The 16667-nt window shown below is 39.0% G+C and overlaps 1 protein-coding gene across 1 annotated transcript; it reads left to right on the top strand.

The window, feature by feature from the left end:
• Positions 1-4133: 4133 nt before the first annotated feature.
• Positions 4134-11656, top strand: SEC61G (SEC61 translocon subunit gamma). The gene is made up of 4 exons (XM_030307685.1): positions 4134-4209; positions 5813-5911; positions 7437-7539; positions 11562-11656. The coding sequence occupies exons 2-4, from the start codon at positions 5818-5820 to the stop codon at positions 11569-11571; spliced, it is 207 nt and encodes a 68-aa protein (XP_030163545.1). The 5' UTR covers positions 4134-4209; positions 5813-5817; the 3' UTR covers positions 11572-11656.
• The last annotated feature ends 5011 nt before the right edge of the window (positions 11657-16667 follow it).

Genomic DNA, 16667 nt, shown 5'->3' with positions numbered 1-16667 from the left:
ACTCTCACCTGAGTTTCCTCATCCTTCTCCCAGTTTTCACCATACACTAATTCTACCCCCTAGAACTTAACAATAGAATTGCAAAATATGCACTCTTTCTCACAGATTTCTTTCACTCACCATAATGTTCATAATATGCATCAATATTATTGCATATATTTTTTTCTCTCTCAATTGTGTAGTAGTATTTAATTGTGGAATTACACCATTTTGTTTATCCACTCCTCCCCCTTTTTAAGTTTTTATTTTAATTCCAGTTAGTTAACATAGTGTTATATTAGTTTCAGGTGTACAATATAGTAATTCAACACTTCCATATATCCTATCTATTCTCCTTTTGATAGACCCATGAATCACTTTAGTTCTTCTGATTACAAATAAACCTGCTATATTCTTATACAAGTCTTTAGGTGAATATATTTTCATATATCTTCAGTAAATACCTAAAATTGGAATTATGAAATAAGAGGGTGGCATATGCTTAGTTATATAACAAACTGCCAAAAGTTTTCCAAAAAGATTGTATCATTTTATGCTCCTACCAACAAAGATAAGAATTCTGATTGATTTCTGTTTATGCCCAGATTTGATGTTATCAACCTTTTTAACCATTCTTGTGGGTGTGTAGTAGCATCTTGAGATTTCATATACCACATTCTCATTAACATTCAGTTCAAGCTATGTTCAAATTTCCCTGGTGATTTCTTCTCTGACCCATGATTTATTTAGAAGAACGCTATTTCTCAGTACTTGGAGTTATCTGGCTATCTGGTTGTTACAGACTTAATTCCACAGTGGTCAGAGAAAACCCATGTATGATTCGAATATTTTTTATATTTAAGACTTCTTTTATGGCCCCATGTTCTATCTGGAAGTACCGTGTGCACTTGGAGAGAATGTACCTGCAGGTTTGGAGAGGGGGGGGTACTGCTCCATTCATAGTTAGGTCATGGTGGTTGATAATGTCAGATCTTCAATTTCGTCACTGATTGTTCTTTTTTGCCTAATTCCATGAAGTGCTGAAAGAAGATTGTGAAAATCTCTTACTTGTTTGTAGATTTGTCTTTTTGTTACTTTTTGTTTCATGACATTTGAAGCTCAGTTATTAAGGGCACACAAATTTATGACGAATATAACTTCCTGATGAAATGACCTTTAATCATTACAAAATGTTACTTTTTATCTCCAGTAATTCCTGTTAAAATCTACATTATCTAATATTATCTGCTCTCAATAAGCCCCAGTAACAAATTCCGATATTGTTTTATTGTTTTCAACTTCTATCTATTTACTTGCAACTTATGCCTTTATATTTAAAGTGCATCCATGCAATCAGCATAACAGCCAAATCTTTGGGTTTTAAACCCACTTTGACTTTTTTTTTAAGGGGAATTTTTAAACCTAGAAATTACATTTAGATGTAATACAATTATAAATGTGCTTATATTTAGTTCTTCTGTTTTGTTGGTTTTTTTTTGACTGTTTTGCTTTTTTGTTGTTCCCTGTTCACCTTTTCCTGCCTCCTTTTGGGCAAATGTGTTCTTCTAATTTTTTAAATTTACATCTAAGTTAGTTAGCAGATAGTGCAATAATGATTTCAAGAGTAGATTCCAGTGATTCATCCCCAATGTATAACCTCCAATGCTTATGCCAGCAAGCGTCTTCCTTAATGCCCTTGACCCATTTAGCCCATGCCCCCACCCATAACCCCTCCAGCAATCCTCAGTTTATTCTCTATACTTAAGTTTCTTACGTTTTGTCCCCTTCCTGTTTTTATATTATTTTTCCTTCCTTCCCTTATGTTCATCTGTTTTGTATCTTAAATTCCATATGAGTCAAGTCACATGATATTTGTCTTTCTCTAATTTTCTCACTTTACAGTTATTTAAAGTGGTTGCAGTTTTTTGTTTTGTGTTTTTTGTTTTTGTTTTGTTTTGTTTTGTTTTTTTGAGAGAGAGAGGGCAGGGAAGGGGAAGAGAGAGAGGGAGAGATTCTTAGGCAGGCTCTGCCCAGCGCAGTGGAGGCGGGGTGTGACTCTGGGATGGATCTGACAACTGTGAGATTAACACTTGAGCCAAAATCAAGAGCTGGCATTTTAATGGACTGAGCCACCCAGGTGCCCCTAGTGGTTTCATTCTTAACACAGTACTATACTACTTCATGAGAAATGTAAGAATATTGCAATAGTAGAGTTCTGTTTACCACTTTCCATGGCTCTATTGTCACTGTATGACATTTGGCACTTCCAAAATCTATGTCCATAAGTTCTGGATTCAAGGAGAAACTCTAATTGCTTATGTGTGGCTATACAAATATAATACTCACGTAGATATCAAAAACCGAATGGTTCAATGTGGTGGTCCATAATGCTCAGTGGTCTGTTACATACATTTGTTCGGGTGATGGGTGGCACTTTCCTTCTAGGTAAGATCTTACGTTTTCCAAATATGATGATACATGATTATGATTTTTGTCCCATGTCAAAGCAAAATACTGGAGTCTGTTGATACTTGTTTCATAGGACATTTGACTACAGGATGTGTTGGAAGTGAAGCAGAGTAAGACAGTTTTCAGAGCCCCGAGGTCTGTGCCACCTCTTAGCTCTCTTATCCTAACAGTGGAGCAGGGTAAGGGTACCTTGGTGCCTGAGAAATAAATATAACTCAGGAGCAGCTGACAGAATATTGAATTCAGATGGGTGCTAAAATTATCAGTGCTAGAAACTTCAGTACCTAAAATCTCCTAATACTTTTTCTTTTAAATATAGATTAAAAAAAATTTTAATGTTTATTTATTTTTGAGAAAGAGCATGAGTGGGGGCGGGGCAGAGAAAGAGGGAGACACAGAATCCGAAGAAGGCTCCAGGCTCTGAGCTGTCAGCACAGAGCCTGAGGGGTGGCTCGAACTCACGAACCTTGAGATCATGACCTGAGTGGAAGTCGGACACTTAACCAACCGCGTCACCCAATGCCCCTTAAATACAGATTTTTAATCCCTAAACCTCCAGATACTGATTCAATGGGTTACAGGTCATAAGCCTAAGTATTTAAAACCTTCTCCATACACTGCATTACAGGTGGTTCATACATGTGACAAAGTTCATATGGATACTTTGCCTTAGCCTAACAGTCATTTTTAAATTCTGAACAGACCTGGGTGTGTCTGAATAATTCTTCATCCTTAAGATTTCAGCCCATGTATCATCTCCTTAGTATCCTTACAGTGGCCATCTAAGGGAATTCTGTCTTTATCCTACCATCTTTTCTCTGTTTTTCTCTTGATAACATCGCCCCGTCTTTATTTGTTCTATAGCACTAACTTATACCGTGTCTTTCTCCTTGCACTGTAAATTCCCTTAACTAGACCACAGTAATTACGCAGTACTCAATAATTGTTTATAGGTGCTCAAATAACTGTCCAAATAATGATTCATTCTAAATACAAAATCACAAGTTGACAAGCTCACCTGTTACCACCAAATATCTGAGTTCATAGTATTTTCAGAAAAACATAGTCAGATACCATACATACATTATAACCACTTCTCCAAACCAAATCAAACCTAGAGTACACCTAATGATGGATTCAATTCTAGATATAGTCCCAAGACTGATAACCAGAGGAAAGCCAGCTTTGGGGGTTGGAGACCATTTCGAGCTAGGTCGGTCATGATTGTTTTGTTTATAAGCTTCATTTTGACCAATAAAATTAAATGCATCCAGAAAGTATGGACAGTGAGGAGATACACGACCAAGATGAACTGCAGAAAACAGAAACTTCTATCAGAAATCATCCCCTCAAATGGAATCCATTTAGCAGAGATTTACCAAGTTCGTGTGTAATAGAACAGGTACCGCGCAAGGCCGAAGGGGCCTCTTGCTGTGAACGCGAATAGGGTGAGATCGGCCTGCTGGGGGAACAGGGGAGTTAGCCAGGGAAAAACCCGGCAGACGCCACACTCAAACTGCAGGAAAGAAAGCCAAACTCCCAAACCGCTCACGTCAACTACCCCCACAGCGCACCTCTTCCGGGATGCGTGTCCAAGCTGCCTGGCGAGCTGCGCCTGCGCACTGATATTTCTGCGTAAAGGACCAATGAACGGGGGAGTGGGCGGGCCATAGGCCAGAGACTCGGTTTCCGGTTCCGGCCGTCCTTGGTCAGTCCGCTTTTGTGCTACGTGTCGCTGGCGTCTGAAAGTTTGCCGGGCAGGTGAGCATCTATCTCTTAGTGGGCTTGGGGATGAATCCTTTGTGACTAGCGGAGGCGACGGGCGTGGGCCAGCCGGCGGCCCTCTCCGGGAGGCTCTCCGTTCTGGGCGGTCTGGCGCCCCCGGCTGCCCACGAACCTCCTCGCACGGCCTGCTGTGGAAGTAAAGGCCCGGGACCGCGGCCTCCCGAGGTCCCGAAGGAGTGTGGCTTTGGACAGCCCTTGCTCCTTCAGCGCCTAAAGTCCTGGCCCAGGCTTCGGCTTTCTGGCTGCTCGTCCTGGGCCACCTCGGTGTGCAGGTTTTACTCTGTTAGGGGGCTGCCGGTGTCTTCTGTGCTCTGGTCAGAGATGATGGCCTGCCGCTGGAGTTCCCTGAGGCTTTGGGAGTTTGTGTGTAGTGTCCTGCCTTGGAAGAGTTCTATTTAGCCCTGGCCCTGCCACCACGTCTATAGGATAAAGTGAGAGGGTTGGTCTAGATTCTAGATCGAGAGATCATAGCAAGTTACTGGATCCCTTCCCCTGAAAGTGAACAGTGTTTTACGCATTGTGCCTTTTTTTTTTCATGGAGAAAAGTTTTTAGCTTTCATCACGACATCTATAAAGTTTAAGCCCGCTGGATTTGAAGAACAAAGTTAAGTGAAGTACTAAGGAAACAGGCATTGCTGTGTTTTTGGAGGCACCCAATGTACTTGGCCTAGAATGTTTATAGAATTTTATTCCAGCTGCCCGCGCCGGGTGAGGAAACTGGAGCTTAGGAAGGTTATATTTCCTAGACAGGAATTTGAACCACCACCTGCTCTTCCAATGGTACTCATTCCTTGATGTAACAAAAATTTATTATCATGTGCCTGACCACTGTTCAAAGGGCTGGAGGTAGGGTAAAATGCAAGTAGTAAGCTCTCAAAGCTAAGATTGGGTGACATTTCTATTGGGCAGTAGATTCCTCAGAAGAATCTAGCTGATGAAGTATATAGCGCTGTTTTCTTAAAAGGTGTGTCCTACCTAAAGGTCTGGAGTTCAGGTAATAGCTTCTGAGAGTCTGGATCTTGGTTTAGTCAATCTTTGTGGTTTTGAAGATTTGATAGATCTGTTCCACACAAAAATACTCTTTTCTGAAAGTGTTATGTGGCTGTGGTTTAGAACAATCAGATTGAAGTCCACGTTGCCCCTAGGCTAGATTCTTGCAGCATCACAGTTGGCCTTCACTACACTTGACACTGGTTCCTGAGAGTTTAAAATAAAATATGGAAAATACTTGTTGGATCCCCAAATTGTTGGTTCCGTAGCAGGAACAATGAGAAGACTGCAGAGTGGGAAAGGAATGGATGTGTTAAGTGCTTAACTTAACCATGTTAGGAGCATGTGTCCTGTGTCAGTGATAATCCTGGAGGTGAGACCTGTGCTTGATGCCGGAGTTAACGAAAAAATAATGTCCGTTTTGTCTTGGAGTCTGTATTGTTTTGTTTTGTTTTATGAGATGGAATTGACTCGTATCAGACATGAATTCATGACTAGTTTCCTTTATATTTTGATATAACTGATGAAGTGCTGATTTGATGATAACCAATACCAGTGAGCATCTTACTTTTTTGTTTTTTTTAAATAGGCATCATGGATCAGGTAATGCAGTTTGTTGAGCCGAGTCGGCAGTTTGTGAAGGACTCAATTCGGCTGGTCAAAAGGTGCACTAAACCTGATAGAAAAGGTAATAGCTTTAAAATGGGAGAAAAGATTAAATCTTTACATTTGCTAAATCTTTTCTTTGATTGGTATCTTTCTGCTTAATAGCTGTTGCATTATTTTGTCAACATTTTTAGCGATTCATTTTGCTTTATTGTATTTTAATACTGCCATTTTCTAAATTTTGTACACTAATCTGTAAAGTGTAAAACTTTACAGATTTTTCCGTTTTATGTATTTTCAAATGGTGAAAGATAATTTATCACAGCCTTGTGTTTCATGTTAGGTTTGCCTTAGTGGTATTTAATGACTTTAGAGTTTTAGGTGTCAGTGTCTTCCACATTTCCACTCCGAAAGATCTTTTGGAGTCCTCCCTTCTCTGTTGCTGCCCCCATTTCCTCCTCCCAAAACAAAACCTTAACATGAAATCAACAGTATAGTTGTTATCGATCTACTAAGTTAAACTTCGTTTATCATGATTCATCTGTAAAAAGGTGCACCAGAAATGGTGTACCTTTATTCATTTGAGTGTTTCCCGAGTTAGCACCTGGGAATATAACAGAATATAATATATATGTAGTGTAATAAATATATACACATATGTAATAGAGACCTTTCCATGTTCTTGTGTAGTGTAGAATCTTTCAGGGAATATAGTCATGAACCAGTAATGGCAATTATAACTCTAATTACTTCTGCGGTAATTACCGTGAAAGACAAATAGAAGTATGGACAGCACATAATAGTAGTACTAACCAAGTCAGGAGGGCACGGGGGCTTCCCTGAGGAAATAACATTAAATGGAACATTACCATGGTCTGAAACCTGTTTTCAGATTGTGCCCAGCCCAGCTTGATTTCTCAAGCCTTATTCCTGGCTTCATTATGATATCAAAGACAACAGCTCTATTGTTCATTAAAAATCATGTTTTATGTTTTTATAATTAATACTTTTTTTAAATTAGAGAGAGAGTGCGTGCGCAGGGGAGGGGCAGAGAGAGAGGGGGGAGACACAGAATCTGAAGCAGACTCCAGGTTCTGAGCTGTCAAGCACAGAGCCTGATGCAGGGCTCAAAACCATGAACTGTGAGATCGTGACCTGAGCTGAAGTTGGAGGCTTAATCGACTGAGCCACCCAGGCACCCCTATAATTAATCCTTTTAACAGTGTAACAAATTTTGAGATGGATGCTGTATATTTCTGTTATCCGTGTTTCTTTCTTCTTTTTCTTTCTTTTTTTTTTTTTTTTTTTTTTTTTTGATATTCTGGTCATTTGATAAGAAGTTAGACTATTTTGCTGCTTGTTGATGGAATCACTAGCATGGGCATACACTTTATTTCTATGTGTCCTTAAATATCAAAGAAGAAAATTAAAAAATTTGTCAAGCAAATATTTATTAATAATGTCATGTTTTGTTTAACTTAAAATGATATGTTCACTCTCTGGAGAAATGTACACCAGTAAGTTTATTTATATTGCTGCTAATTTTTTCTCCTATATTTGCAATGTCAATGTAAAAAATTATCTAAATTTTGTGTTTTTAAATCCAGAATTCCAGAAGATTGCCATGGCAACAGCAATAGGATTTGCTATAATGGGATTCATTGGCTTTTTTGTGAAATTGATCCATATCCCTATTAATAACATCATTGTGTAAGTAAACTTTTTGAAATAGACAGTATCTAGTATAGAATAAAAACTGAAATCATTTGAGTTGACAGCCTGCGATGTTATTAATACACAGATATGTGCTTTGACTTTTTAATGCTGCTAGAGTCTGCTGCTATTTATTGAGTACCTGATAATTCAGAGTAATTTTATATGTTATACAGTCTTTATTAGCAACTCTGAGATAGGTACAATTTTCTGTTATAAATACAATTTTAAAGGGTCACGAAAGTGACTTAAAAACAGTTTGTGACCAAGCAAGTGACAGAACCAGTATTCAAATTTAAGTCTTCTTTATGCTGTGTATTAAGTTGTTGGTTTTTAAAGTGCAGAGGAAATGCTCCCCCTGTGAAAGTCACTACAGTGATAGAATTCAGACTCTAGACTGATCTCTTAGGTTCAAATCCTCTCTTTTGTTACTTAATAGCTGTCATGACCTTGGGCAGTTTACTCAGCTTCTCTGTGCCCATTTTATTCCATAAGGCTAATAGCTTTTATTTGGGTTATGGTAAAGATTAATGGCTTAAGTCATGTAAAACCCTAAAAAACAGTTGGGGTAAGACAATGAAATGAGTTGTGACTGCCATGAGCCACTGGTACTAATGGAGGGTTTCTTAACCCTTTAGTGTCTTAGGAAAAGAAAGCACTGACAAACTGGGATTACTTTATTCTTTCCTAAATGCTTTTCTTTTCAGAGTAATTATAAGTTATGGAGAAACCTAATGGCAGTGAGCAATGAGAGTAGTCAGTTTTAGGCATTTTAGTTTGGTGTAAAGACTTAGTATGAGTTGCAGTACTCATTTGCTCTTTGATGCTTTTGTATTTATTTAATCTCTGAACTTCAGCGCCATTTAGAAGTAGTAATACCTATTGGGCTTATTTTATGGGATGGGGAGGTTTGAAGCAATTATTTAGACATGTTTTGTAAACTATACATCTTTTAAGTACTAGATGCTGTTGATGTAGATGCTGGTGGAAGTTGTCTTCTAAATGATAAGTGACTGAATATATTGTGAGATGGAGTTCTTAAGTAGGTTATTATAGTTATTAAGCAGAAGTGCCATGAAGAGATACCGTGAGATCAGAGAAAGTTAGGCCTGAAAAGGATCAAGTCTCTCGAATCTCCTCCATCACTTGAGAAATCCCTGTTCTACTACTAGTGAGCGATACCAGCTCTGGAATTGTGGAATCATGGAGAGAATGGTCAGGTAGAATTAGGAAACCTGAGACTCTGTCTCTGGGCTGCACTTGGGCTCATCAGTAAACAGAAGGGATAGGATGGAGTTTCTGGGAAGTCACTTCATTTCCATACATACAGCTCAGGGCCTCTTGCTTCCCATTCCAGATAGGTTTAATTGATACAGTTAATTTTTTCAGTTGATAGGGAATTTGTTTTCTGTAAACACCCCTCATTGTTCTTAGTTTTACCCTTTGGGACAACATATAACTTTCTCTCTTTCAGTATATTGTTATATGAGTGCCTCTCACATTTTTTCTCCAGTCTTCACTTAATATATTTTTAATTCTCTTGCCAGGCGTTACTGTCTGCCTTAAGTGATTGATAGGGCCTTTCACATTCAATTATGAGTTCTGAGGCATTCCTGGTATAGATACTTACATCTGTCTATGCACACACGTAATGTTAATCTATGTAAGTACGTATACATATATTATGGGGTGTGTGTGCGCACTGCAGAACCTAGTTCACTGTACTCTTGTAGCCATGAAAAGCACTGAATAAGTGTTTGTTGAATTAAGTCAACAACTTAAGGTTTATCTTTTTCTAAGGGTCATGATGGTATGAACAATCTCTAACACTTACTGGGCACTTCCTGTGTGCCAGGGACTCTTTCTGCTTTAGTTAACTCCTTTAATCCTCATGACACTTCTGTGAGGTTAGTACTGTTCTTTTCATTTTATGGATGAAGAGACTGGCACGGAGAGTAGGTACTTCCTCAGGCTGCTTGGCCGGTAGCCGGTAGAGCAGTGTACCATACGCAGGATGACTGGCTCAGGAGCCTCTATTTCTAATTGTTGAGAGCCCTCTCTCATGCTGGCTCTGTTGAACGTTCCCTATTTTGAGTCCTGTTCCTCACTTTATGCTCCGGTTTGCATTTCATCCATTCTCTTAAAATCCAGCGTTTAGAATCGAATGCCTCTACATATGTCCTCTGGCTGACGGCTAAAATCCTCAGACAGGTTTCTCACAATTAACTGCTACAATAAATTTCCTTTATCCTGGGTTTAAACAGTTGGGGTGGTTTATTTTTAGCCTAAAAATGGAACATTTTCCTTGTTAAATTCCTTTTTCCTGGATGCCCTTAGGGAAGACTTTTGAATTTTTAATCTGTCCAACATTGTTATTTATCCTAGTTGTTTTTTTTTTTTTAAATTTTTTTTTTTTTTTTTTAACATTTATTTATTTTTGAGACAGAGAGAGACAGAGCATGAACGGGGGAGGGTCAGAGAGAGGGAGACACAGAATCTGAAACAGGCTCCGGGCTCTGAGCTGTCAGCACAGGGGCCTGATGCGGGGCTCGAACTCACGGACCGCGAGATCGTGACCTGAGCCGAAGTCGGCGCTCAACCAACTGAGCCACCCAGGCGCCCCTATTTATCCTAGTTTTGTATTACGACAGCTTTTATTTCCTTGTCTAAGTTGTAGCCTAAAGACAGGGCACTCTGTTTAGGACAGGGCAGCCTTATGCACCCTTTTAGGATGGAGTTTAGTCGGGTTGTTCTAACAGGGTTTTGAAACAAGTATTAAAAATTTGCTTTCACTTAATTCTTTCCGTGGCAAACACACAGTATCTTTTATCAATCTTATCAATCAGAGATGGTTCAGCAGCTGGTTACTTAGAAAACTTGTCATCTGGTGACAAAATTGTTTCAAAGTTAAAGGAGTTAGAAATCTACCTTTAGAGAGTTTTTACATTAAAATGAAGGCCAAATAAAGCATTCTATGAGAAATGCTATCAAAACTTATTCTTCTCATGACATTCTTCAACATCTGTAAAACCCAAAGATCTTTTTTTCCTGCTTGAAAAGAACATAAGTCACTGTTTTAATTATTTTGGGGTGATGGCAAGTGAAATACAACCACAAGCTCCTCTTTCATTAGGCTAAATTATCACTTGTTTTCCCTTATGATAAATGTATGTCCTCTTCTATAAAATTAAAGCAGTCACAAGTAATAGCCATAGTATTATAATTTAAAGGAGTTATGTAGTCATGGATAGTTTAGTTACAGCAATACAGTTTAATAACAAACACTAAAAATACTTGGCATTAAAGTAATATTGAAGAGTATTTCAGGCATATTACTTTCATCGAGTAGTGCAATTATTTTTCCTTTTTTAACATTACTAAAGAATACTAGGGACGCCTGACTGGCTTATCAGTAGAGCATGCCACTCATGATCTCAGGGTCATGAGTTCACGCCCCACATAGAGTGTGGAGCCTACTTAAAAAAACAAAAAAATTAGTAAACAATACTAAAGTGTGCATCTTAGCACGCAGTTTTAATGTTTATGCTTTTGAAACTTAGAAGTTCTGTAGAAAAGGTGATTTTTGTTTTCATTATGATTAAACCCCTGTTTTTTAGTGATTGTGTGAAGATACAGTAGTTGGAAACTGTTGAACTAGTTTGCATTCTTTATTTTCAACTGATTGTGTATCAAATTGAAAAACTAACCAGCTAACCATCCTGTTATGTAATTCATATTTTTCATCTTGTTCAGAAAGACTTTATGCCAGACTGTTAAACACTTGTCCCCAAAAGAGGATTCTGAGTTTTTAATACAAACCTGTTCAAACGCCACATCATCTCTAAGGACCTTTTTTAGTTACAAGATTTTAAAGTACAGTTTCTTCTCCTTTGTGCTATCTTTGGGTTCTCAGATAACTGGTTTTAGTTCCATAAAATTGTAGCACATTGCATTTCAAATAATTATTGTTATTAAAATGTTCTATACACTTAAATGGACCATTTTTCTTTCTTTTACAGTGGTGGCTGAATACCTTTTTAGAAGAGTTTTTCATCTTGGGGATTGGTGAATAAGTGAGGATTTGAGAAGCTCATGGAGTAAAAATCTGTCTATATGTTTTGTGTTTTTCTTTCTTTTTTTGCCTTCCAAGATGTTTTGTATTTGTAAATTAAAATAATTTCAAAATAAAAACAGGCTTATCTTTTTTCCATCATAGATATTTATCAAATTTGATAGGAGATAATGGGTTCTTTTTTTTTTCTTTTCCTAAAGTTTATTTATTTTTAGGAGAAAGCACAAACAGTGGAGGGGCAGAGAGGTAGGGAGAGAGAGAATCCCAATCAGGCTCCATATTGTCCTCCCAGAGCCTGAGGCGGGGGTTGATCCCACAACTCTGGGATCATGACCTGAGCTGATATCAAGAGCCGGACGCTCAACCAACTGAGCCACCCAGGCGCCCCGGAAATAATGGATTCTTTTCCCTCCCTCCCTTCTTACTTTCCTTCCTTCCATCCTTCATGTTTTGACTTATAGGAGAAATTAAAGTGATGTACCATAATTTCTGAGTGCACCTCTCTCAGATAAACATTTTCCTATCATGGAAGAAGAAACAAAGTAAAGGATGGTAAAGGTAGTGAAAGATTCGAGGATAGGGTAGGAGTTTTGTCCTTAAGCACTCAGAATATAAGCAGGTAGAGCAATAGAAGTGTAGGTGCTACTTGGAATATTTTCCTGAAAATAATGGTGGAAACTTCAGTGTGAGAGGCCCTCTTCAGACAAACTGGTCACACTGTCATAAACATTGGAGTTCTGAGTTTTGTGAAGAATTCACTGATAATTGAATGTAAGATAAAAAGTGGCCCTATTTTCTTTCCCCTTTAAAACACAATAGTAATAAGCTAGTGAGATAGTTTATTCCCCTTTTAAAAAAGGTTTGTTTGTATGTTTATTTGCTTTTTAAGATTATTTTGAGAGAGAGAGGACAGAAGAATCTCCCAAGCCGGTTCGGTGCTGTCAGCATGGAGCCTGAAGTGGGGCCCGCTTTAAAAAAAGTTTTATTAATCTGTTCATTCAGTGTTTAGTTACTGAATTTTATTTCCCAAGTTCTATATGTTCTTAATAAATTGGTTAGTAGCATTGGGGCGCCTGGGTGGCGCAGTCGGTTAAGCGTCCGACTTCAGCCAGGTCACGATCTCGCGGTCCGTGAGTTCGAGCCCCGCGTGGGGCTCTGGGCTGATGGCTCAGAGCCTGGAGCCTGTTTCCGATTCTGTGTCTCCCTCTCTCTCTGCCCCTCCCCCGTTCATGCTCTGTCTCTCTCTGTCCCAAAAATAAACGTTGAAAAAAAAAAAAAAAAATTAAAAAAAAAAATAAATTGGTTAGTAGCACTGAGAAATGTATAGAATTGTTGAATCATTATATCGTATATCTGAAACATAACTATGTTAATTATACTTGAACTAAATATTTTTAATTGATTAGCAGCACATATTTGATAAATGTCCTCTGACTCTTCTTTTGTTTCTTTTTTTTTAAGTTTGTTTATTTCAAGAGCACGAATGGGGGAAGGACAGAGAGAGAGAGAGAGAGAGAATCAGAGAGAGAGAGAGAGAGAGAGAGAGAATCCCAAGCAGGCTCAGTGCTGTCAGCACAGAGCCTGAAGCAAGGCTTGAACTCATGAAACCGTGAGATCATGACCCGAGCCCAAACCAAGAGTCAGGCACCTAACTGACTGAGCCACCCAAGCATCCCATGTCCTCTGATTCTTCTTGAATAAGGTAGGCAGGGGTCTAACTGGTAAGGTTGGGCAATATTCCTCATTTTTGGAATCCATGGTGCAGAGAGTAAGGTTTTTCATAGTGATGGTAACATATTTTCTGCCTGTATTTGAAATGCCAATAAGTATTTCAGTTTTGAATGAATTGTCCTCAAGGAAATAAAAATACAGCCTTGGCCATCTATAATCTTAGGGAGTCCATATAGCCACATTTTACAGATACTTCGCTCCTTAAAGACCAAAAGTCTGTGTGTGTGTGTGTGTGTGTGTGTGTGTGTGTATGTACATGCACATGTGTACATGTATATATGCACATGCATATGTGTATATATGTATACATAAACCTGCATATATTTGTACACATACATGTACATGTGCACATAATACATATAAAGTATGGACAAATTCTAAAGCGTAGACTTTCTTTGCTTCTGGCAAATATGTATATTTTCTTCTAGGATAAGTTAATTCTGGACCTTAGTATATTCATTCTTGATATAATTATGAATCCCTATTTATAGTGTATTTTGGCTGTTCGCTTTTTATTTTGCTGACTTGCTGGTTCTTGACACATGGATAGGTAATGTACTACATACATATGTTTATACATGTAAAATGAAAGCTGACCAGTAATGTGAAAGAACAGAATAACCATACTCAACAATGAATCTTATATAGGAAAAATAAATAGATTTTTCTTATTCACCATGTAAGTATATCTAAGAGCTGGTGCATTTGTGTTTTAAAGGGTGGCTCAGTTGGTTAAGCATCCGACTTCTGTTCAGGTCATGATCTCATGGTTCTTGAATTCTAGCCCCGCATTTGGCTCTGCTGACAGCTCAGAGTCTGGAGCCTGTTTCGGATTCTGTGGCTCCCTCTCTTTCTGCCCCTCCCCTGCTCACACTCTGTCTCTCTTTAAAAACTAAATAAACATTTAAAAAAAAATACAAAAATTATGTTCCCTTGGGTCCTCCCCTTAGAGATTGATTCAGTAGGTCTGGCTCAGCCTGAGAATTTGCATTTCTGTCTCCCTGCTGATGGCTGCTGGTACATGGACCACACTTTGAGTGTCAAGTTTTCTACAGTTCTTAGTGGTTTTCGGGTACCTGGGTGTCTCAGTCAGTTGAGGATTCAACTTTGGCTCAGGTCATTATCTCATGGTTTGTGGGTTTGAGCCCCACGCTGGGCTGTCTGCTGTCAGTGCAAAGCCCCCCTTCAGATCCTCTGTCTACCCCCCCTTTGCACCTCCCCACTTGCACTCTCTCAAAAACATTTAAAAAAATAAAATAAGGTAGGTTCTTAATATTTTTTCTTTTTTTTAAAGATTTTATTTTTATTTATTTATTTTTAAGAGAGAGACCGAGTGCAAGTGAGGGAGGGGCAGAGAGAGAGGGAGGCACAGAATCCAAAGAAGGCTCCAGGCTCTGAGCTGTCAGCACACAGCCTGACGCAGGGCTCGGCCTCACGAACCATGAGATCATGACCTGAGCCGAAGTCGGGCGCTCAACTGACTGAGCCACCCAGGTGCCTCTAGAGATTTTATTTTTAAGTAATCTTTACACCAACGTGGGGCTTGAGCTTACGACTCTGAGATCGAGTCACATGCTCTACTGACTCAGCCAGCCAGCCAGCCATCCCCCAGAATTTTTAATGGTTTTGTGTTGTTTAAATACTTAGAGCAAAATATAAGAATGTCCCTTTTGTAGTTCTGCAATTCTCATGAACCCCTATACCTTAAAGCAAGTGCTCAGCCACCTGGTCCACTAGACTAACCACAAAAAGTCAACAGAAAAATACACATCAAGGAGGAGACAGAAATAAATAGTCCAGACAACATGGCAGAGCCTTGATGGAAGGGTAGCAAATAAAGCATGGTTCCTTTTCCAATTGCTTTGTTACTGCTGGAAAGGAGTGTTTTACTCCAGAATCTTTCCTTCTTGGGCCATTTGTCTCATTTTGTTAGGAAGGTTCTACTTGGAAAGAGTGGTATTTGATTTAGCCTGAGTGCTGGAGGCATCACTGTACTTTGTGTTTGAAGGAGCGCCTTATGCCAGAAAGCATTAGAGCTGAATTCTACCTCTGATGGTACACTCTGGTCATAATTTTGTGTGCTAGAGACAGTCTCTTCTGGGTAGATTTCCTGATGCTTCCGATTTTCTGAGGCTTTTTGTTGTCCCATTTTCTGAGGCTCATTCTACCTCAACCCTTTCGCATTCCATAGCCATGCTTACAGTCATGTGTTCGCTTGTCTCCCACATGATCTTCCAGCCCCTAATCGACCTTGTTGTTTTTGTTTGTCTTAGTCAACATTGATTATAGCATTGTTTGTGGGCTTTTGAGAAGGTTCTGAGAATGTCTTGATACCATGACTTAGTAAAGTTCATCGCAAAAGGACATTGGTCGCTTCACTAATTACAAATTAATAAAAATGTATTTGCATTCTCCTCCTACCAAACCTTTGTTGAATTTCTAAAGGAATAGTATCACAAATGTTGACTCACTAGTGGAGGTTGGAACATAGCTTTGTAGGATTGATGATACTTATATAAGGCCTTACAGTTTTCAAACTACTCCTTCTTAGTTGATCTTCATAATAGCCCTGTGGCAAGTAACGTAGATATTGTATTCTCCAAAAACATATCCACAGCTTACTCCTCACCCCTCCACTGCCACCACACCATCACACCTGGCTATTTTTCTTTACTGTCTGCCCCACTAAAATAGTTCCAGGAAGGAGACATTTTGTCTGACTAGTTTATTACCAAATCCCAAGTACCTGCCTACAGTAGCCACTCTCCTCGTTACATGAAGGAAACGGAAGTGTTGTATATATTGCCGGTTTAATAATTTCTTGTTTGTAAGGGCAACATAGAACAGGATCATTTCCATCACTGGCCTAGTAGAGGGCACAAAGCAAATCCTCAACTCCTCTGGTCAGAGTAACCCAGTATCAAAATTAATACACACATGTGTATGTGCGTGTATTGGTTTTTGATTTCGGAATACACACACACATTAGTGTTCTTTATATGCCTGCATCGTGGTCTTGATCTGCGCACTTCTTAGCTTTTCAGCTTGGAACAGTAGTTATTCTGGGCTTTTAACCTGCCGTGCCTTCTTTCCCCTCTCTGCCAATGGCCTATATGGAAAATCATTTCCTTCTCCATCAATGATTTAGGAATCTCTCTTGTATCTCCATATGGCAATGCAATTTATGTTTTTTTCAGATGTGATTACATTTTGTCAGCATCAGTACAATTTATAAGGTACTTTCTGCTGCTTTAAAGGCCACAATAACACACTGGAGGCCACCTCCAGTCTTGACAGGACTAGCCAGCCTTGAAAGAAAGCA

Source organism: Lynx canadensis, chromosome A2, assembly GCF_007474595.2.
Source record: "Lynx canadensis isolate LIC74 chromosome A2, mLynCan4.pri.v2, whole genome shotgun sequence".
Taxonomy (NCBI): Eukaryota; Metazoa; Chordata; class Mammalia; order Carnivora; family Felidae; genus Lynx; species Lynx canadensis.
This window is presented reverse-complemented; position numbering and strand designations above follow the sequence as displayed.

Bases quoted from the DNA above. Each gene is read 5' to 3' on its own strand.
- SEC61G (XM_030307685.1), top strand. From the start codon at position 5,818: ATGGATCAGGTAATGCAGTTTGTTGAGCCGAGTCGGCAGTTTGTGAAG. The intron at 5,912-7,436 runs GTAATAGCTTTA...TTTTAAATCCAG, and splicing joins CACTAAACCTGATAGAAAAG to AATTCCAGAAGATTGCCATG.